General features: G+C 33.9%; 1 protein-coding gene and 1 long non-coding RNA gene across 10 annotated transcripts in view; one reads left to right on the top strand and one right to left on the bottom strand.

Moving 5' to 3' along the window:
- Positions 1–24,413, top strand: part of LOC127833954 (uncharacterized) — a 387,168-nt gene that overhangs the window by 291,423 nt on the left and 71,332 nt on the right. The window lies entirely within an intron of this gene.
- LOC127833929 (guanine nucleotide exchange factor DBS-like) overlaps positions 1–24,413 on the bottom strand; it is a 97,472-nt gene that overhangs the window by 36,002 nt on the left and 37,057 nt on the right. For all 9 annotated transcript variants that reach the window (XR_008027687.1, XR_008027686.1, XR_008027684.1 and 6 more), the window contains exons 6-9: positions 22,259–22,375; positions 20,092–20,351; positions 18,663–18,777; positions 15,660–15,782 (exon numbers count right to left, since the gene is read on the bottom strand). Coding sequence is in view for 1 of the 9 variants with exons in the window: in XM_052359446.1 (XP_052215406.1) it covers positions 15,660–15,782; positions 18,663–18,777; positions 20,092–20,351; positions 22,259–22,375 (615 nt within the window). In the remaining 8 variants the exon portion in view is untranslated. The remainder of the gene's footprint in view (positions 1–15,659; positions 15,783–18,662; positions 18,778–20,091; positions 20,352–22,258; positions 22,376–24,413) is intronic.

Below are 24,413 nucleotides of genomic sequence, written 5' to 3'. Positions count from 1 at the left end.
TCTAGAGAGTGAACAAGGCAAATGTTGACGTCGCACAACGGACAACGCACAACGGACAAAAGGCGATCACAAAAGCTCATCATGAGCACGTTGCGCTCAGGTGAGCTCAAAAAAGTTTTCACAGCAAGTTTCATGAAGAATGCACAAACAAACATGTTCTTGTGTTGTTTTTTTTAATTTCACATAGTGACCTAGTTTATCATGTCACCTAACCCAGTCTTGAACTTGTGGAAGATATCACTTGAACAAATTTTCTTGGCAAGTTTCATCAAGATTGGGCTATGATGCAGCTGCTAGAGAGTTGACATGGCACATTATGGAGGATGCCTGATAAACAAAAGCTCACCATGAGCATGTTCACAGTGCTCAGGTGTGCTAAAAACTAACAGGCCCGAAGGTACTAAAAGGGCCAGAGTAATTGTTCAGTGTCAGTATGCAGGTAATAAACGAAAAATATATTCTAAATTAACCCAGTTTTTTGGTAAAATAATGCTTTTTTCACCATTTTCTTGCATTGTTAATAGGTAGAAGTAGATAATTTTGTGGGAAACTTCAGTCATGGTATCAAAATAATGATGTAATTTTCAAATTTTTAGAGCAGCACTGTTGATTATGCGTTTCAATTTGGCTGCACAAAAATCATAAACATATTAAAAGAAAATTATCAGAGAAGTCAGACTTAATGTAAATAACCTGGGTCAGGTAACTAATGAATAAACTAGGTCACAAGGTGAATTTAAAGTTTGAGAACCCATTTGTTTGCGCATTCTTCATGAAACTTGCTGAGAAAACCTTTTTCTCCATTGAACAACTTTTTCCAATAAACCATCAAAAAGAATACAAAAATAAAACTTCATGCTATTGTTCAAACTCTTGCAAAGTTGTATCTGGGTCAGAATGATTGACAACTCACACTTATTTCTACAGGGATACCCCTGGGGCATTTGAAATTCTTTTGAAAAATGTCCAGTTACAATTAATTAAACTAATTTCTCAAATACCTGTAGGTTGAACTGACAGCCTTTTAAATTCATTGACATCTGAACATGATGTGAAACTGTTTCACATCATTAATAATAATGTAGTGATTTATGGTCACTTCCAACAGCCTTGCTGTTGGGCTAGCTCTTTAGCGACGTGGTTAGACTGTCTGACTTACCACTCTGGAAGTCGTGGGTTCAATCCCCTGTTAGTGCTCAGGATTTGTCACTTTAATAATGACAGTAATTAATTATTATACTTCCTATTGATCAATGTAAAAATATTGTTTGTATTATTGTGATCAAAATATTACTAAAATAGCAAACCAAACAACCAAACTTGAAGAACTCATAACAGAAACCAAAGAATACAATAAAGCAACCATAACATTAATCCAACATCATTTTCTTTTCAAAAGTCTACATCTTTATTAAATTTAAAATAGTGAAACTCAATACAGCTGATGTTTTTTTATTAAATTACAAAATCCGTATAAACTAAAAGCAAACATGTATATTATATAAATGCATTTTGTGTATGTTGAATACAGGAATGCATTGTTAGGTTATTTTCTTTAAAATCTCAATGCTTGCCTAATTATGAATTATACATCAATGAGAATTTCAAAATCAATAAAGGATTGCCCAAATATTCTTAAACATTGAAAAGATATACTAATATATTCTTTGCAAGTGTGGTGAACTTAAACTGTAGAATAAATATTAGCTGTGAAAGTTAGACATACCCTGCAAATACACTGGATAAACTCTTATTGTATAAAAATAATTGCTTTTAATTCCTGAAAGAACCTTCTTCTTTTCAGTAGTGGAATTGAATAGATCTTGAGTTAAACATTGTAAGACGTTTAAAACCGAATTGATATTAAAGAAAAAGCTGTTATTCAAATGTTGTCTAAATTGCTCTTTGCCTAGAGGCTTTTAATCTCCCCCCCCCCCAAAAAAAAACAACAGTATTACCCCACAGCCATAAATCATGGTTTATAAAAAAGTAAATTAAAATCCTAAAATCAAAATTTTAAATAAATATTTAAAAAGTGTTATGTATGCTTTTTATCCTTAGTAAGAAAGCAATTGAGTTAGTTCCAACAACTGAACCTAAGGGAGATCTAAGTCTTAAGAAATGTGAGGCAGTAGATGACAAGAACAAAAAATCAGTAAATATTATGCGCAAACATATTTTTAAGTTATACTGTCATCACTTTGTTGCGTCTTCAAACACACACACACACATTTGACATACTTTAAGTCATCAGTTAAAATAAAAGGACTTAACCCTTTCCAACTCAGTAACAAAGTGAAAATAGTTATGTGCAAACAGCATAAAACCAGAGCAGCCTGCGAATTACTCGCAATCTGTTCAGGTTTTTATGCTGTTTGCTGCTCATCAGTATCTATGGGTTGGAAATGAAGCCTTTAAAACCTGAATTTTGTAAGAAAGGTTTTTAATTAAACTAGACTTATAAGGGACTACACATGCGTCAAAATACGTATCTAAGTGGTAAAGGACTGAACATGATGACATGAACGTATCTAAGTGGTAAAGGACTGAACATGATGACATGAACGTATCTAAGTGGTAAAGGACTGAACATGATGACATGAACGTATCTAAGTGGTAAAGGACTGAACATGATGACATGAACGTATCTAAGTGGTAAAGGACTGAACATGATCACATGAACGTATCTAAGTGGTAAAGGACTGAACATGATGACATGAACGTATCTAAGTGGTAAAGGACTGAACATGATCACATGAACGTATCTAAGTGGTAAAGGACTGAACATGATGACATGAACGTATCTAAGTGGTAAAGGACTGAACATGATGACATGAACGTATCTAAGTGGTAAAGGACTGAACATGATCACATGAACGTATCTAAGTGGTAAAGGACTGAACATGATCACATGAACGTATCTAAGTGGTAAAGGACTGAACATGATGACATGAACGTATCTAAGTGGTAAAGGACTGAACATGATCACATGAACGTATCTAAGTGGTAAAGGACTGAACATGATCACATGAACGTATCTAAGTGGTAAAGGACTGAACATGATCACATGAACGTATCTAAGTGGTAAAGGACTGAACATGATCACATGAACGTATCTAAGTGGTAAAGGACTGAACATGATCACATGAACGTATCTAAGTGGTAAAGGACTGAACATGATCACATGAACGTATCTAAGTGGTAAAGGACTGAACATGATCACATGAACGTATCTAAGTGGTAAAGGACTGAACATGATCACATGAACGTATCTAAGTGGTAAAGGACTGAACATGATCACATGAACGTATCTAAGTGGTAAAGGACTGAACATGATCACATGAACGTATCTAAGTGGTAAAGGACTGAACATGATGACATGAACGTATCTAAGTGGTAAAGGACTGAACATGATGACATGAACGTATCTAAGTGGTAAAGGACTGAACATGATGACATGAACGTATCTAAGTGGTAAAGGACTGAACATGATGACATGAACTTCAACATCACTTTAAGTCACCCAGTAGATATCGTGTCTGCCTATTGATGAAGAAGCTCAGTTTCAATCTCCATTCTTGGAATGTTTCAAGGTCTGCTCTCAAGACTGCATGTACAGGTACTACCCAAGAAATGGACTTGAGTATATCAATGTTATTCAATGTTATGTTAAAGGCTAATAAAGAGTAGAGCTCAAATAACAAGATGTGTTTGTGAAACACAATGTCCACCTATATGATGTTTGACCTTGAAGGATGACCTTGACCTTGTGAAGGATGACCTTGACCTTTCACCACTCAAAATGTGCAGCTCCATGAGATACACATGCATGCCACATATCAAGTTGCTATCTTCAATATTGCAAAAGTATTCATAAAATAAGTGATTTGGGCCACATATATTTGACCTCTGACCTTGAAGGATGACCTTGACCTTGACCTTTCACCACTCAAAATGTGCAGCTCCATGAGATACACATGCATGCCAAATATCAAGTTGCTATCTTAAATATTGCAAAAGTATTCATAAAATGAGCGATTTTGGCCACATATATTTGACCTCTGACCTTGAAGGATGACCTTGACCTTGAACTTTCACCACTCAAAATGTGCAGCTTCATGAGATACACATGCATGCCAAATATGAAGTTGCTATCTTTAATATAACAAAAGTTATTGCAAAATGTTAAAGTTGGCGCAAACAGACCAACAGACAGACCAACAGACAGACAGACAGGGCAAAAACAATATGTCCCCCACTACTATAGTGGGGGACATAAAAAGGATTTAACTTAAACTGAAAGGGAGAAGCTGCATTATAGTAAGTAGATGGCTTAGTTTATTAAAGTCTGAGTACTCGTCTGGGGGGGGGGGGGGGCGCTGTAACAGGTTCGATACTCCATCTGGCTGCAGCCTGATAAATACACTATTTCTTGCCTTTTTAGCGACCAATTTCATGATTACAAATCAAACAATACACAGATCTTAGCATTTTTAATTATTGAAAGTATCAGAAGTTTTTGTTGACTGATTATAAAAAAATCTATAAAAATGTATATTGATATAATAATTAATTATCATGCTTCGTGTAACAATAAACAATGTCTGTCACCTTTGAAATTTTTATCATTTGTAAAAAAAATAAATGTCTTTGTTAGTGAATACATAAGTTTATAATAAACATTTTTGTTCTTCAAAATTTAAATATTGTAACGACCATGTTAAGGAATAACTTCCATAAGTTCAGTTCAGTCAAATACTACAATACTTACATCACTCCTTAAGTTCAGTTCAGTCAAATACTACAATACTTACATCATTTTAAATCCAGCTATAATCAATGTACGCTATTCCACTGTAAGTCCAAACAATTTAAAACATGGAACACAACTTAATTTCTGTGAATGATCCAGCATAAAATTCTCTCAAGAACACTTTTTTGAGACACAAAATAATTTCCTTTACATAAAATCTCTAAAATCATTCGAAAATCTGTAGATAAAACCCAACTGCACTCGAAATGGCCTAAGGTTACTACTAACCAATAACTATAACCTCTTTAAGTATTAACTGTTTTATCCAGCATATTGAATGGAATAAAAGGTTTAAATGTGGAGCACATGTAACAAATAAAAGAATAATTGCCCGTTATCAATAATTTAAGGCAGATCAATATATTTGAGGCCTGTTAAGACCTATACCCCCATAGATAGGTGTGACACACATCAGACTGTGGGAGAAACAATACACCACTTACCGGTAATTCACAAGACAGAGTAGATACTGTTTTTATCGCATTTAAGCGATATTAGGCTCGTTATGAGACAGTCAGCTATTCATATGTATTTAGACAAATGTTGATGGTACTGTAAAGGGTTAAAACATGGCCAATTAAATAAAAACGTTATTTTGATTGAGACAAAATTATTAACTACATCTGTTTAAAAAAGTTTGCACAATTAATTGAGATAAAACATTCAACACACATACATTAATATTATCATGAGATCAAATAAAAACAATTAATGCATTATAAAGAAAAAAAAATTAACAACAGTGAGTGGGATTTAAGTGACAAAAAGTATTCTCTATGCACTTACCTAAAACAAAAATCCACCAAATTAATCATCCAAAACATTTATTGTAAAATGCACTTTAAAGTATTAGTCATGAAAAAGTGATCTCAAGTAATAAAAGGAAACAAAATACTTCAAGATCACAAGTTTTAAAATTATTTTACTGAATTATATATAAATCTAAAATAATAAGTGTTGGTGTTTTTTTTAGGGGGGGGATAAAACAAACAAGAGATGTGTTTGTTAGAAACACAATGCCCCATTCTGCGCCGCTTTGAAGCCATATATTTGACCTTGAAGGATGACTTTGACCATTCATCACTCAAAATTTGCAGCTCCATGAGATACACATTCATGCCAAACATCAAGCTGCTATCTGAAGCGAAATAGAAGTTATGAGCATTTTTTGAAACCTTAACGCGAAACCTAAATGCAAAGTGTGACGGAAAGACAGACAGATGGACAGACTGACGGTCCGATCACTATAAAATTATGCCCTCCTTCGGGGCCATACAAAATAAACAAATTATCTGTTATTTTTATCTCACACTGTTTTGCAGAATAATCCATTTTAACTTTAAACACACACGCATTAAATTACAATAAAAATACACAGACAATTTACATGCTTCAGTGGACCAATCAGTGGACCAATCAATTTGTTTGCAAATCATTCAAATAAAAATACATTTCCCTTTTAGACATTCAGTTGTGTGGTTATGTGCTTTACAAACCATCCTTACAGCTTTAACATAAAGCACATTAATATTGAATGCTTCTGATAGCTGGCTCTGATGTTCATTCAAGAATAATTGCTGGAATATATTGTTCTTTAAGTCCTTAGATAATTATCAGTATTGTTTTCCAAGCATGATTAAGTGTTATGTTTTTTGCACTTGAATATTAAGTGTTAAGTTTTTTGCACTTGTGCTTTTTTTGCCTTTAACACTGACAATAATCCTATGAAAAGATTGATTTCTATAAATTTTGTCTTATGAATAAAGCAGAACAAGTTAATCAATGAGTTAAACTATTAACACTAAATTACATATACATTTCATGCACATTAAAAACAGTCTGTGCCAATACTGCTGCATTTATGAGCAATAAATATACTTTTTTGACCTTTAGTATGATTAAGTTTGACTTATTACATACACTCCACTTCAAGGGGATAAATTTGCTTTAAATACTTTGTTTTTAATCCACGGCCATATTTGTACTCTCTTTGTCACCATGCAATCTGTCCAATATTAAATTCCCTTCTGTTTGAAAGAGTCCGTAGTTTTTATTTGCTTAATCAGCAAATCATTAAACCCTTTGCATGCTGGGAAATTTGTCGTCTGCTAAAATGTTGTCTGCTGAATTTCTAGAATTAGCATTTTCTTTGATTTTTTTCAAAGAATACTATCAGAATAGCAAACAGTTTGGATCCTGATGAGACGCCACATTCTGTAACGTCTCATCTGGATCCAAACTATTTGCAAAGGCCTTCGAAATTCGGTTCCAGCACTGAAAGAGTTAAACTGTATAACTATTACATAATATTTTTATACAAAGCAATACATTAAACAAACCTGAATTTGAAATCCAATCACAAACTGTAATATTGCATTTCAACAAGTGAAATAAAGTAAATGTTTGGACAAGTGGAAGTAATAAAATGTTTATTTAATGCTGAACGTAAGGCAAATTAACATGTGTGTGAAATATAAGGTAATAACAAGTTTACATTAGGGTCAAATATAATAAAAGTCATAAAGGTGACTTTATATACTTGATTCATGCTTACATATCCAGGTGTTTAAAGACAAGTTTAATGAAATGGAGATATTGCATCATAGTGAAGCTCAAATCTCTAAATATGAAATTGACTGACTTCAACTGTTTTCACAGTTGTTAACCCTTTCCCACTCAGAAGTTATGAAAATGGCTATGTTCAAACAGCATAAAACCAGAACAGCCTGCAAATAAATCAAGTCTGTTCAGATTGTTTTCTGTTTGCTGCTCATTAGTATCTAAAATTGGAAATGAAGCCTTTAAAACTAGAATCTAGACTGCGATTTACTCGTAGGCTGTTCTGGTTGCATGCTGTTTGCCAATAGCCATTTTTACTTTGCTTCTGAGTTGGAAAGGGTTAACCATTATGTTCCAACAATTCTACCATATGAAAACATCTCATTCTGGATAATGAACAACCAATCAGGAAATCATCAAAATTGATTGTTATTAAGAAATCCACTATTTGGCGTCATGAACAGAAAATAATGTTCTCAACAAAATAATGAACTCCCATCAAGTTTGAATGATGATAATTGATAAACGTTTGATTGTCTAAACATTTTTTATTAAAGTTTGTCATATGAATTAGAAGGGATTAAAACAGAACTGTTCTATTTTGAAAAGGACAACATTTTAATAACAAGATGGCCAAATTGCCCTAGGTCGCTAACATGAGACATGCAGAAACTAACCTGTTGTGTATAAATTCTGTGATGTTTGTGTGATAAACTGTTTATTTTCATCTAGTATTTTTACATTGTATTAAACACTAAATGTGGTCTGATACAATATAAGATCAAATTAAAGTTTCTACTATAAACACATTGAAAATACCAAACAATTAACTGCTGGACAGCTCTGAGGCCAGTTTTGAGCAAGGGGCAAATTGATTTGAACAAACTTATTAAAGGACCACTCTACAATATAGCATACAAAGTATTAAACCACTGACCCTTGCAGTTGCATAGAAAATATATTTAAAGTACTTTACAATATAAGGCTATATAAACCATGTGACCCCTGGGGCAAGAATTGAACCGACTTATAAAGAAGATCATGTAATTGTTTAACACCAAATATTTAAGCCCTGAAAATTGTGGTCATAAAAACATACATTTTTAGTTCCAGTGACATACACGTGCAATGGACCGGAACAATATGAACACCTCTCAAATAGGGTAATTCCTGTAAAGTTTCTTTTATATTTTCACTCTCCAAATTTCCTAGTTCATTTGTGGGACATGAAAACACTACAACAAATGAGTGGATTGAAAGGGCTGGCGCAGAAGTGCCCACCAGCAATTATTTATTGCTAAATAAGAAAGCAATAATGGAATTAAAACCATCAAAAATTTGCATATGTCCCATAAAGTTGGACTTTCTTTTGAAATCTGCAAAGCGGTTCAGGAGGAAAAGTAAACAGAAGAAAACGTTAATGCATTCACGCACACACACAAGGACTGATGGACGACAGACAACATTGGTATCCTAAAAACTCGCCATGAAGGCTATGTGCTCAGGTGAACTAAAAATGTAATAGCTAAAGAATACAGTCCCTTAAATCAGCTCTGTAAGAGCTGGACTGGATACAAGTAGTGTACTCTATTAATGATCAGAATAAATCTGTCTGACTAATACAAAGTATCAATATCTTTGTGACCATTAAGTTTTTTCCATAACACTTTACAAAGTACAAAAATTAGTATCACCGTTTGAAGAAACCTATTACCACTAATACCATTAATTTTATATATATACAGAACATCTTAAATTACTGACACAAAAAAACATATTGCATGTTTGAGTATGGCAATGCCATTATCAGCTTAATTGTTCGTGCACTAACTGATAAATTATGCAAATTATCAGTAAACGCCCAATGCCATCTGCTTTTCCTCATGCGATAAAGACACCAACAAGAAGTGTTACCATGTGTTCTATGTTTATGATAAAAAATACATGACTTTTGACTATGCAGTTCTTAAATTAAATAACAAAATCTATTCTATGGATTATGTGATAATACACTCAAACTTGTGTTGTTTGTTCTGTGCTGTAATAGACTGGTTTTCCTTTTGATATTATTTTGTTTCATTGAGTGGATAATTAGGACCAGACCAGGCAAGCAGGGTAGGGGTGGGGTGGGGTTCAGATCATTAAAGAATATGAGATATTGCCATATATTGCATGAAAGAGAACAAATATATAAAAAATTAGCTATGGCACACAGTAAATTATCCCTTACCATGCTATATATTTTAGTGAGCATAACATAAATATATCCAATACATCTCACTGTCCTTAAAATGCAAACAACAAAAGCATCCACATTTTTTGCAAACAAAACACAGGTCCAGAGTGTTAAACATTCCAATAAAGTACACCTGGATCAAAAATATTCAAAGCAGATCATGGAAGAAACAAATGTATCCTCAAGTTTGAACACCATGTTTAAAATAAGAAATGTTGAATCCACTGAAAAATATTTAAATAAAATTAGCTTAATGCGCAAGCTTTTATGTCAATACCACCTTGTATCGGACTTGAGAAGGCATTATGTAAGCTTTGGGTGATATGTGGTATATGAAAATGAAGGACAGAAAACCCTTTAACTACAAGGTGAACATGCCTATCAGTGGATTTTAATTATGATAAAACCTTGATTGCAATGCATTTATTATGCTATGCATATTCCTCTTAAATAGGTTTTATTTTGCCATTGACATTGGCATCTAATACGGAAGAATAGTTTTCTGTGTGTATATAATTACCTATTTCCTACATGTCTACTGATGGCATCCATGTGCTTCCAGATAATGGTATAATGCTGACCACTTTTTAAAATTTAATATTCATCGGGAAGCCATGCTAAATGTACACGATACATTTATTTCAACTTACATCTACTTTGTCTTAACTCTAGTTATATCAATTTATTACATAATATTTTACTTTCACTGTGTTCTAATAGTGTAGCCGGTATTGTTTTATTGCTTAAGTTCCTTACAGCATTATTATTTATATCACACATTTTAAGATCATTAATCCTTTAATTAATGCTGCATAATATTATCAATACCTCTTATTTTTTATCAATTTTATGTACATATATATGTTTTGTACAACGCCATTGAATATAATTATATAAATAGGCGTTTCATCAAATTAGCAAGTTTCAAGTTCACAAACAAGCAACTGCTAAAACGTGGAGCTACAGATTTTGCATAATAGAAAACTGTCAATGATAACCGCATATATAATTTACTAAGTCAAAACAGCAACAAAATAATTTGTTTAACCCATTTATGCCTAGTGGAATCTCCAATCCTTCTTAATTGGATCAATTAATATTTCCAAAATTAGGGAAGTCTAGAAAATTTATTTCTATATTTAGAATATTTCTTACTAAATTCCTTTAAGCAAACAGTGCACACCCTGATGAGACGCCGCATCATGCAACGTCTCATCTGGGTCTACGCTATTTGCCAAGGCCTTTTTTCTAGCCAATAGGCATAAATGGGTTTAAAATAATGTTTTTGTGCCATGTTTATTCATGATGATGTTTTTGAATAGGTTCCTTCTTTAAGCTAAGTTTAGAGCGATACAAAATATTCTCGTGTGGTGATCAAATGGCTCCAAAACAAGATTCTAATATACTGGTATGTTTTTCTATCAATAGTTTCCAGACAAAATTATATGTTTAGCAAAATTCTGGGCAAAAAATATTCTATTCTGGGACGTCACTTATTTGCTGAGAACTTTCTACTGGCACAAACAAGTTCACAACTCCACAAGAGCCAACATATGAGACTCGCTATGGCAAAATGGGGCTTAGTGCATGTGTGTAAAGTATTGTCCTAGATAAGCCTATTAACCCTTTGCATTCTGGGAAATTTGTCATCTGCTAAAATGTCGTCTGCTGAATTTTTAAAATTAGCATTTTCTTCGATTTTTTTCACAGAATACTATCAGAATAGCAAACAGTTTGGATCCTGATGAGACGCCACGTTCTGTGGCGTCTCACCTGGATCCAAACTGTTTGCAAAGTCCTTGAAAATTCGGTTCCCGCACTGAAAGAGTTACACACAGGCTAATCAGGGACAACACTTTTGGCCTAAACTGGATTTTTGCTAAGAAGAGAGATTCCTTTAAAACAACAAATACCATACCACATGTATTAAGCCCAGTTTTCCAAGAATGAACATCATATGTTTTCTGATCCATACAATGCCATTGCTATTAAAACTTAAACTCCTGGTCGAGATCAGAACAGGACGGCTGCATTGATTTTAAATCCAGTCAGCTAACTAACTATATTGCTTGTACAGCAATTAATTTCGTACTATATTGATTATGGTTATAAAATTTCATTTGTTCAATTAATTATTCAGCGTAAACATGTTCTCTTTTGTCATAAGCGTTAATATGCTTCAGATTCCTTTCCAATGTCTTAAAATGATAATAAAGAAAGAGTTACATCATTTATGCAAATGTACCTTTGAAGAGATCATTTATCAGACTAAAAAGTACATGTTCTATAAAACAACTTTAAATTGTGCAAACCATACCTACAATTAATTCCATCACTTAATGGAAATAAAAAAAGCACATAAAAATACTGGAATATATATTTTGAACACCATATAGATCTATTAAATACATACTGATAAAATAAGTATCAATTTACTACCTTTGCATTCCAGCGTTTCTAATTCAGATATTTCCGTTTGTGCTTGATATCACCCCTTAAACAGGTCTTTTATCAGCCTTTATCCTTACGTAGTGTCGGACATGGCAATTTATCTCCTACATGGAAACAGCTGAGGCTATTAAATTATTTACAAAACTGTCACAATTTCGCTGATGAAGGGAAATGAATGGAAGCACAAATATTTTGAATCAGGTCACCGAAACTCAACGATAAAAGATCTGTTATTCAATTTTTCATAAGCAATCCTTCATAGTGATGAATTGTGTTGCAGTGTAACCTCTGAGACCTTGTGCAGCAATGTCAATCATTTAATATGAGCATCGCTTTGTAAAAACAGGGTTTAATGCATGTGTGTAAAGTGTCATCCCAGATTAGCCTGTGCAATCAACACAGGCTAATCAGGATGACACTTTCTGCTTTTATCATATTTTCGTTTAAAGACAGTCTCTTCTTAGCATTAATCAAGTTTATTCGGAAAGTGTCATCCCTGATAAGCCTGTGAGGACTGCACAGGTTAATCTGGGACGACACTTTACGCACATTCATTTAACCCCCTTTTCACAGAGCAAGTTTCATATTAATTATTATGCCAGGCTGGACAATGTCCTCTAAATATTGCAGACATTATGAAGAATAAATAACACACAGTTATAAATAAATAAAACTTATGTATGACATTTTCCATTTAACAAATCAATTCACAACTTATTAGAGACTGTTTGAACAAGCCCATGTCAGTTAGTGATGGTACCAAAACCAGAATCAGAACTGACTTACAAGTCATAACTAATGACAATTTATTCTCTGAAGTAATAATAAGCAGAACTTACCGTAACAAAATTAGTAGGCATCCTTGTAAAGTTGTCATCTAGTTCTTAAGCAGTTACACTTAATCTATACGTTACTTTACTAAACCCTCACAATGTTTGTACATACACATGAAAGCGCTTCCAAAAGGCTATTTTTAACTATATTAAAGTAATTTTGTGTAAACTTTCCAGATTTAAGAAAACTTACAGGAAGTTTTAAACTACTTTCCCGAATAAAGCACACAGAAAATAATATGGTATCAATTTTAAGCAAGCCTGAAACATGTAAACACTCACATTTGCAAAAAACAATACTGAGGTTAATTACAGTAAGCCAATTAAAGGGCTTTTCAACTTTCTTCAATCAAGACAAAGACCTTACTATAATGGACTAAGGTACCCTTTCTGATATCAAATAACTCTTTCATGTCGTCTAAAAGTAGACCTCTTATCGCTGAGACAATGTCAGTGACTTTTGACACAGTTGTGATTCATTGTTCATGCTCATTCAGAAAATGCAAACAAATGAACTGCTTTTTCAATTCAAATTGTTTAGTAAATTAATCTGTAACTTTACAAGTGGGTCAAATACCTAACTGTGTGTACTTTTCGAGCATGACCAAAAAGTTCAAATGTATGTTTGGAATTAAAGGTAATTGGTAGTTTTTCTACGAAACAGTATTTTTAAGTTGAAATTCTAAAAAACGACTGGTATTAAAACTGGATTGCAAAAAATATTTTCAAAGAATAACATGCATTGAAGATTTGAACACAGACTTCATGCAATGATTTTTTCTATGTACATGTAAATTAAAATAAAATATATTTTCAACCAACAAAATGATTTTTTATTGATATTCCCCAAACTATGTTTCCAAATCCTATAATGCAAAACAACTTTATATGCAATATAAGTTATATGCAGAAAGTATCAACTTTGACCTTGACCTGGTAGCAAGTGACACGTTGTCTTGATATGATGATCCCTTGTGCCAATTTATTGTGAAATCCCATCATGCACTGCAACGTTATGTGCCAGACACAAATATGTACTTTAACTGCATACATGTAAGGAATAAGCAAGAATGAGCAACATTGTTGTTAAACGAGACACGTTGTCCTAATAGGATTGTCATTTGTGTACCTTTATGTGGGAAGCTCATAATGAAAAACAAAGGTATGAACGGGATACAAAATGTACCACAAACACTCAAACACACACATGGACAGTGATAAGCCCTTCAACTATTATCACAGCAGGGACATAATAAAAGTACATAAACTATTTACAATCCAGCTTTAAATATTTGAAATAATCTTCAAATGAACAAAAAGCAGAATGGAATGAAAACAGGTGTCCCAATCCAATTAAATGGTTCATAAATTTCAAATATTTCATTGCACCCCCTGTGATAATTTTGATAAAATTACATTGATAAACCAATATATGTTCAATACATTACCCCATATATTTATTCATGCAATAATACATGACCTTAAGCCTATTATATCTATTAACTAAAGATCAAATTACTTATGTTTTGAATAAGAAAGGCACGCTAATTAAACGCTTGATTACAGCACAGTGGAGAAAGTGCGATGGCTAAACATGATTATCCTTTAAACAAACAATTCTTCTTGTTCAATAATTAGTTAAGGGCATTTAGCTTTTTTTAAAGCATGTCAAAGAAATTTAAAGTCACTTTACAATGTCAAAATGCCTTAGATTTCAATAAACATGAATATCAAATTGCATCAGAGAATAAAGAATTATTTTTTGACAATAATTTCTCATATCACAATAATTTGGCCAATGATGATGATTACAATGATTTGTATGATTCTGATGATGATGAAAATATGGTTAATGTTGATGTATATATTGCCTTATTCTTAGAACCGAATAATAGATTCATTTCAGACCAGTTTGATTATTATTATGCTAGTGACAATTTCTCCACATTGAAAAAACAAGAGGACCATGATGGCCCTTGAGCGCTCACCTGAGTCATATCTGTAAATCAATGGTTTAAGATTTGACCTGGTAACCCCGTTTTGTTTTACTTTTAAGTAACACAGTTTTGATCTTGACTGCATGATGGTAAAGACAAACATTAAGAGTAAGTTTCATCGTAATTTGGTCACACATTTGAGGTTTTCCTAACATTAGACCAGCTCACCTCTTTTTTAGGGCACTTGACTCAAATTCAAACTTGGCCAAAATAGTATAAGATAAACATTCTTACCAAGTTTCATCAAGATTAAATGCTAAATGTGGCTGCTAAGCTAGAAACAAGGTTTTCTAACATTTGATCTCATGGCTTCGTTTCGGACCCATGACTCAGGTTATAACTAGGCCACTAAATTTTCAAATTTAAAATTCTGACCAGGCACCATCATTGAGCAATAATTGTTTCTTCAAGTTTGGTAACAAGGTATTTCAAAGATTGGACCTCACAAACTAGTTTTTGACCCTACTTGACCCAGAATGGAACTTTGCATAGCTGTTGTCAAAATAACCATTCTTACTTTAACTTAGTTACAGTAAGATGGAGTAATAAAAGTTGCCTTTCCTTGCCAAACCAATCACTCTTTTATCACATATAGATGTTTCCTCTTTTGAATACAAATTATTTAAAGTGCACAAGTCAAATGATGGCCATTTTTGGTCAGATTTGCTTGTTTTCTTGGCTTGAAATCTTGTTTTTCTACAGTTTTGCATTACAAAACACAGTGTGTGTGTTAAACATGGTCGCACACTTTACATGGTTTTTTATGGTACCTTTTTTTCCTCTTCATATACATCAAACTCGGCTATCAAGGCTTCCACAGCCTTCACACTATCTCCTATCTCCTTCATCTGAGTCTCCAGCAGACTCAGGTCCCTCTCAAACATGATCTGAAACTGGAAGAAATACAGAGAGAATTTATTATTAGTGTGTAGTCTGAACTTGGAGATATATAGAGCATTTATTATTGTTTGTAACCTGGAACTAGGAGAAATATACAGCATTTATTATTGGTGTGAAACCTGGAACTAGGAGAAATATAGAGCATTTATTATTGGTGTGCAACCTGGAACTGGGATAAATATATAGCATTTATAAGTGGTGTGTAACCTGTAACTGGAATTAATATAAAGAACTTACAAATGGCATATAACCTACATGCAATTACATCATGGCATTTTACTATAAGTACAAAGCGACAACAACAGCAGAAGAAGATACAAGGTCCATCTTTTACATTATCTGGTGCTGCAAATATATTTAGCATGTTTAAGTGCTGTAACCTGGAAATACAGAATTTTTAAGTTATTTGTAACCTCTCTATGTTTATGACCATTCCCATATCATTGGTGACAATGTTTCAACCATTGCTGCCAGTCAAAGGTCCATGATTGGCAAAGATAAAAGAGGCAACTGTCAATCATGTGTTATAACAGTTTACCATGTTATGACCATCTTCAAATCAGTGAAAATCAAGAACCTATCAATAAACCTCTTTTGGACTTCATATTGACCATTATTTGCTGTAGAAAATATTAAACACAATATATATATTTAGTTTAGGTATTTTATCCAAAAAGCGCAAATTCTTAAAGTAATTATTAAGTGAAAAAATAGTTAAATCACCCTTCAATCTTCTGATTTGAAGTCCACTCTCTACCAACCAAGCTAACAAATCTGCCTTCAAACCTCAGACTAAAGCTAACACCTTTAACTTTCAGCAACATTTTACACAATAATTGTAACATATTCAAAATCTGCTTTAGGCCGATGTTTTCCTGAAAATAGTTTATGCAAACCTATCGAACAAATAATGTTGAATGTTAACCAGCATTAAGAACTTTCAGAAGCCCAAGACGCAAAATTAGTAGTTCTTATTATTCTACTTTAAAAAAAAATAACACATTTAAAAAATGTATTAATTTGTTATCTAAAACCTAATCCCAATATATATTTTGCATAAAAGAACCTTTAATCATTGTTAATAATTTTAATTCATAACTAAGGTATACACATTAATATAGAACACATTTATACATAGCTTGGTTTGCATACAGAAAGCAATTTTGAGGCAATCACATTGAATTTGTCCTGCACTTCAGTAATTTAATATCCAAACAGCAGAATGTAATTCAATAGTTTAATGGTTAAATATAACAAAACAAATATATTATAACCACAACATGAGCATATGAACATGACTTCCTTATTCTCCAATAGATTTACTGCAGATGATAAAATACTTGGGTGTCTAGAAACATTTTAAAAGTAATCAGATATCTACATATTCTACAGTTTAACTTCCTTATTACCCAGTTTGGCAATAACATACTTATTTATAAAAAGATACAAAGAATTCTGCATCATTTTGTAGTTTAAATTTATACCACAGTGGACATTGAGGGGATGTGTCAGGCTTAAATTATGAAAGTTCACAAACATAGCAAGGCACAGTGGACATTGAGGGGATGTGTCAGGCTTAAATTTTGAGAGTTCACAAACATAACAAGGCACAGTGGACATTGCGGGGATGTGTCAGGCTTAAATTATGAGAGTTCACAAACATAGCAAGGCTTAGTGGACATTTAGGGGATGTGTCAGGCTTAAATTATGAGAGTTCACAAATATATGAGCCTTGCTCTGGGGAAACATGGCTTAATGCACTACGTAAAGTGTCCACACAGGCTTAATGCACTACGTAGTGTCCACACAGGCTTAATGCACTACGTAAAGTGTCCACACAGGCATAATGCACTACGTAAAGTGTCTATGCAGAAAAGGTCGCCCCTGATTAGCCTGCATGGACTGCACAGGCTAATCTGGGACGACACTTTACGCAGATACATTAAACCATTTTTTCCCAGACCACAGCTCAAATTTAATTTGAAGGGGTGTTCACGCTCTTTGTATTAATCAGACCAGGCAGCAGGGCAGAAGGGGTGGGGGGGGGGGGGGGGCTGGGATGCAAGGAGATGTTGCGATATCCACCTGCTATTTCAATGTACATTTTTATTATCTTTTGGCTGCATAGTGACCAGTGTATTAGAGGCAAGGTTTATTCAAACGCTTAATAACAAGTAATAGTACCAGTGGCAAACATTCAACACTATACAGTAGGCAGGGCTTATCGGGCAATGATAGTGCTAAACAGTGTTGTTGGTGAAGTGCAAATACACAACAATTTTTATTTAACCCTTTCCCACTGAGAAGCCCACTTTGATGTGCTTCTAGTCCTCTACTAAAGTGTTTCTAGTCCTATATGAAATACATTCAATTACAAACCTTTCTTACTAGATTCTAGTTTTACAGGCTTCATTTCAAACCCAAAGATAATACTGATGAGCAGCAAACAGCATAAAACCTGAACATACGGCCAGTTGCTCGCAGGCTATTCTGGTTTTATGCTGGTTGCATATAGCCATTTTCACTTTGCTACTGATGGGGGAAAGGGTTCCCTCACAGAAAAATGGTTTTTGCAAGCAGTATAAATCAAGAACAGCCTAAAAGTAACTTGCAGCCTGTTTCGGTGTTATGTTGTTTGCTTTCCTAGGGTTAGACATGGAGCAAATAAAACTTGAATCTAGTAAGAAAGGTCCTCAATATAATTTAATTTTCTAAGGGACTACAAAGAAGACAAAGTGCATCTGTAAGCAGTAAAAAGTAATTCCAAACATGAAACAATTGAGTTCACTTACTGCTTAAAATTCCTCTTCAAACTTTCGGAGCTGTAAGCGGTAAAAAGTAATTCCAAACATGAAACAATTGAGTTCACTTACTGCCTTAAATTCCTCCTCAAACATTCGGAGCTGTAGCGACTGTTGCAGTTTTCTGTAGTGGCTCTCCCAATATTCCTCAAACTTCCTCTTGGTCTCCTCAAGTTGGATGATCAGTCTGTAAACCAGGGAACATTGTGTGTTGGTTTAATGAAAGATTTGTGCAGTCCGCTTTCATTGATGTTTTTGTTTAAAGGGAGTTTCTTCTAAAAGAAAATCCAGTTTAGGTGGAAAGTGTTGTCCCTGATGAGCCTGTGCAGACTGCAGAGGATTATCTGAGATGACACTATACTCATATGCATTACATCCTGTTTTACCAGAGCAAGGCTCCAATGAATTATATCTGTGAGATTATTAGTTACCTGGCTTTTCACTGCCCCCATATGATGTGATTAAGAGTCAGTCAAAATATTGGACCAGAACTAAGCTTGATCCCAATATAAATAACATCCATACAATAACATGGTGTTCAGTAAGAAGTCTTGTTACTTTTATTATCATACTGAGCTACTGGCCTTATATGAAACAAGTGTTCCGCGGTCTGAGACATATGCCCCTCCAAACAGGGCTTTGAACTAGTGACCCCAATTTCAATAGGGGTCATCTACTGTTCAAGGCCAATGCGCATGTGAAGAATCAAGCCAATCGGTAAATTCGTTGAAGAGTTCTTGATCCGAAACGATTTTCACACTTAGTGAGACAGTGACCTTGACCTTTGACCTAGTGACCCCAATTTCTATAGGGGTTTTCTACTGTCCAAGGCTAATTCACATGTGAAGTATCAAGCCAATCGGTCAATTCGTTGACGAGTTATTGATCAGAAATGAGCTGGTCTAAGGACATTCAGACTGGCCTACAGACAGACAGCCAGCAAAACAATATACCCCTTCTTCTTCGAAGAGGGGCATAAAAATACATGGTCAGCATTCAAAGTATTAGCCAATGAAAAAGAAGTATTATGCACAGGGAAAGATAGATAAGCTGGTATTGTTAATTTGTTAATAAATCATGCTTTTAAGTTCTGATTTAAAGTTACCTTGGTCATGAGGCTCAACTTAATAAACCATGGTCTTATAATATGGAATTAAACTTCTATAGTTGTTTTGGTGTTATTTCAGATTTACCTTGGCTTTTAAAACATTAGCAATTTCAACACAATTTTGAAATGTCAAACTATGCTGCAGACCTTAAATACGCTTCTCTTACTATGGCCATTTTCTGAATTATAAAAACTAGATTTCAATATGGACAATTTAAGTTTGCTTGCAAAAGAAAATCCTTTTTTTTTTTAAATAAGAAATTTGTTCTGAACAAGAGACATTCATATTTATATAATTAGTTCAAACAATTCCTAATATATTAAAATTAAGAATCCTTTATTTTAAAATTTTCCCTTAAAAAAATGAAAATTGAAAACAAGGGAAGTAACCACCTTTCCACATCTAGGACATGGGAAAGTTGAACCATGGGAGTTCTAGGGTTGTCCCCCTTGATGCATTCAAGCAGGGTCTGTCCATGACCGGTGGAAGACTCCAGGTCCTCTAGAAGCTCGTTTCTCTGGGCAATGTGCTCTTTGATCTGTTTTTCTGTCCCCTGGACATCATTTGGTGTGCAGGCTATATCCATCTTTCGTATCAAATTTGTCAAATTCACAGCAATCTTCTCCGTATTGCAACTGAATTTTTCTACGGCCTGCAAAAGTAATGGTCAATTGTTTTTAAAAAGTACAAAAAAGACAGTTTTATGGTACTTTACTTAGCCATATTTTTAAGTAACTTATATATTAAATTATTTTCTTGTTGGTAGCCATAGCGTACAATTGCAAATTGTAAACAAGCAATAATATGTCTGAAGAAATAATTGTAAAACAGTGGAAATCATGTGGCTGTTTGAAATGTATAGAAACAAATTGAAGGTTCATAGGTTTTAGAAATACTTTTTTAGTGCTTAATGTTAATGACCAGCCCATTGTTTATGAATACATTAATAAGTCACATATATATATGTTAGGTGCTGGTTTTCGTAAAATGCCTGATTATAAGAACTTCGTACCTAAATGAGTAGTCCACCCCCCACCTCAAGATAAGATCACATACATTATTGCATACAAATGCTTTAATTTGTCTGGTAAATGCCATTACTACTCCCAGATTCTGCAGACTCAGCACATTAGGACTGGATATTTTGGCATCAAACTTGAGCTTGCCAAAGTAGTGAAGAAAAACCTCTGCCATTTCAATGTTCCATGTAGGGAATAAAAAGTGCTAAAATTGCACATGCTCAAATTGCAGAAATAAGAAAATAATTGTGCAAGTTTGAATGCTTTGCACTGAAAAAAAGCATCTCAGCGGACAGTTTGTGTCTAGAGTCTATATCGGGCAAGTTTGCGTCTATGGACATACCTACATGGTGAATCCAGAATACATTCCTCTACTTGTTGGGAGGGGTTTATTATAAAGCCTCATTGAGCAATTAACAAAACTCACATTTCTTGAGATTTTGACTATTTTGATGAAGTTGACAAACACACAATATCACATGTTCATTCTATAGAACACTTATGAGTGAGTAGACCTATAACTGAGTATTTATGGTATATAAAGAATACAAGATTAGTGCTGGATACTGATACATTTATTTATCAAGGCTTAGACACTGTATATAAGCAGTGTAATGCAAAAAGGGGTCTTATTCCATACTTGGCCAGTGAGGCTCCAGACCAGCCTGAGCCCTTTTAGTCAGGTCACGAGATAATGTGTCCCGCAAGGTTTCTTGATGTTATAATGGGAAAGTGAAGCTCCTGACCAAACTGCGTGATTGTACAGAATAGTCTGAAGTAACATTAGCTGCATATGGCATAAGACCCATTTTCGCTTGACGCTGGTCATATGCAGTCTATGTATTATAAATCTGTAATAAGTCATCCTAATATCAAAGAATCAACAAGTGTCAAATAATAATTCTGATTTTTTGTATTTATAGTTCATGCATATCCATTTAGTAATTGTTTATACTGAAAAGTCTGCTGCACCACAACATTTAGGGTACACCAGTTGGCATGCACTTTCAAGCCTTGATATTGGAAAACAGGGCTTAATGCATGCGTGTAAAGAGTCTTTCCAGATCAGCATGTTCCACACAGGCTAATCAGGGAGGACACTTTCCACTTTAATGGTACCTTTTTGTTTTAACCCTTTGCATGCTGGGAAATTTGTCGTCTGCTAAAATGTTGTCTGCTGAATTTCTAAAATTAGAATTTTCTTCTATTTTTTTTCAAAGAATACTATCAGAATAGCAAACAGTTTGGATCCTGATGAGACGCCACGTTCTGTGGCGTCTCATCTGGATCCAAACTGTTTGCAAAGGCCTTTAAAATTCGGTTCCAGCACTTAAAGGGTTAAGGAGGTCTTCCTAGCAAAATCCAGTCAGAAAGTATTGTCCTGTATTATTCTGTGCCTTTTGCACAGGCTAATCTGAGACGACACTTAACGCACATGCATAATTAATCCCAGTTATCCAGAAGGCATTCTGTTCTTCTTCATATCCTCATATGTAACAGCAGTTGGCAGGCACAGTCTATTTCATATCTTGATACTTACAGATCTGTTCTGTGTCCACTCGTTGGCATCAAACTCCAGTTGCCCGCCCATGTCTGTGGTCACCATCTCCGCGTCCACCCAGTCAAACATCTCCTCTGGGGTGTCCATTGAGACCACCTGCATACAATATGATATTTTATTAACTTGTCAAACATGGATGACTTGCTGGTGATTAAGATCAACCGGAGCTTTATCATCCAAAGTGTTTATTTACAGATGTTCCTGTGCAACAGTTATTGCTTCTGTGTAACTGCATGAGTTTCAAAATGCAACATATTTACCCTTAGCTGATTTTTGCATAACAGTGATTACCTTTATTATAATGTCCTTCCAGAGGCATCTGTCCTTTCAGTATATACTTAGCAAGCTAAATTCTCTTAACCCTTTCTGTCTAAGAAGAAAAGTAAAAATGAATATGTGCAAACAGCATAAAACCAGAACTGCCTGCAAGTTACGCGCAGTCTGTTCAGGTTCTATGCTGTTTGCTGCTCTTCAGTATCTAAGGGTTGAAAACGAAGTGTTTAAAACTTGGATCTAGTAAGAAAGGCCTTTTATACAATTTAACTTTCTGAGGGATTACAAATGTGTGAAAATACGTATCTAAGTGGTAAAGGGTTAAGGAAAGTTAAGCCCAGTTTTAAGACTGGTTATTTTGCTGATTCCGTGAAATCAAAATAATTTTTGGCAGAAAATAATTATTTACTGAACAACAAACCGTTATGATTATTGAAATTGTATTACTCAATGACATTGTGTTAATTTTGATCACACGTTGTTATACAAATAATTGGACAATATTGAAGTGAAATCAAATTGATAATTGACATAGTTGTGAATTACGCTAATTGTCTTTTCTGCACAACTCAACTCTGAATGTTGTTAAATTTAAAAACATGGCCACCAATTCCACTACATGATTGAGTATTACAAATTCATCATCCAGGTCAATATATGCACCTTCTTAAAATGCTAAGTGTGACAAATAAGCTCCAATTGGATTGCACCATATATTAACCCTTTATCACTCAGATGCAAAGGGAAAATGGCTATATGCAAATAGCATAAAACCAGAACAGCCTGAGAGTAACTCGCAGTCTGTTCAGGTTTATGCCGTTTGCTGCTCATCAGTATCTAAGGGTTGGAAATGAAGCCTTTAAAACTTGAATATATAGTAAGAAAGGTCTTTAATTTAATATAACTTTCTAAGGACTACAAATGGGTAATATTACATATCTAAGTGGTAAAGGGTTAATGACTGTACTATAAAATTATAATGAGCACATTTCATTTTAGTTTAATTTAATACTTTTAGGTTTATACTTAAGTACATCAATTGCTTATCTTTGTACATGGTGGTCAAAGTTTAACATTAGAGTACCTTTCTGTAAAAACAAATTTAATATATGACTTTATTTAAAATCAATTGCAAGTATATCTTTAAGTAAATCTTTTATTTCATTTGAAAGCTCAATCACGCTATTAAATATCAATACATTCCATAAGTGATGTTATATTCACAGGAGTATCCAAACATCAACTAAATAGGAAAAGGTAATTATAAATTATCTGACAGTGTCTTCATTAATTTTGGCACATATTTTTTTTTAACAAATAATTTTAGTAAATTGGTAATTTTTAATGATGGATGATATAAAATTATTCAGTCGCAGCTCTTAATATCCTACGGACAAATGCATGCAAGTTTGCATGTTGTACATTAATAATTGTAGGAGAACTATCGGACCATCAACAAATAGAAAATAGTATATGGAACAATTAAATGGATATACTTCATCCATGCTTTCCCTTTAACCAATTCTTAATGTCAAATGAGTTTCTTTCTATCGATTATGTGGTTATGAATACACCTTACAATACACAGTGATTTAACTTGAACACAAGTCATGTTATACTTTGATGTGAGGCTACACCCAACTAATTGTCTGGAGTATTTCAGACCAGCCTTTGTTGAATTTGCATAAAGCCTTATATGATAAATTAAGTATGATAGAAACAATATCTCGTGATACCTTGTTTTTCAAACAAAACAGCATAATAAATTGGGTGCACTGGTTTAGGAGCTTAATACAGTCAAACCTGAATTCAGCGGTCAGTCAAGGGAAATGACCAAAGTGACCGTTGTCCACAGGTGACC

Source organism: Dreissena polymorpha, chromosome 6 (genome assembly GCF_020536995.1).
Source record: "Dreissena polymorpha isolate Duluth1 chromosome 6, UMN_Dpol_1.0, whole genome shotgun sequence".
Taxonomy (NCBI): Eukaryota; Metazoa; Mollusca; class Bivalvia; order Myida; family Dreissenidae; genus Dreissena; species Dreissena polymorpha.
This window is presented reverse-complemented; position numbering and strand designations above follow the sequence as displayed.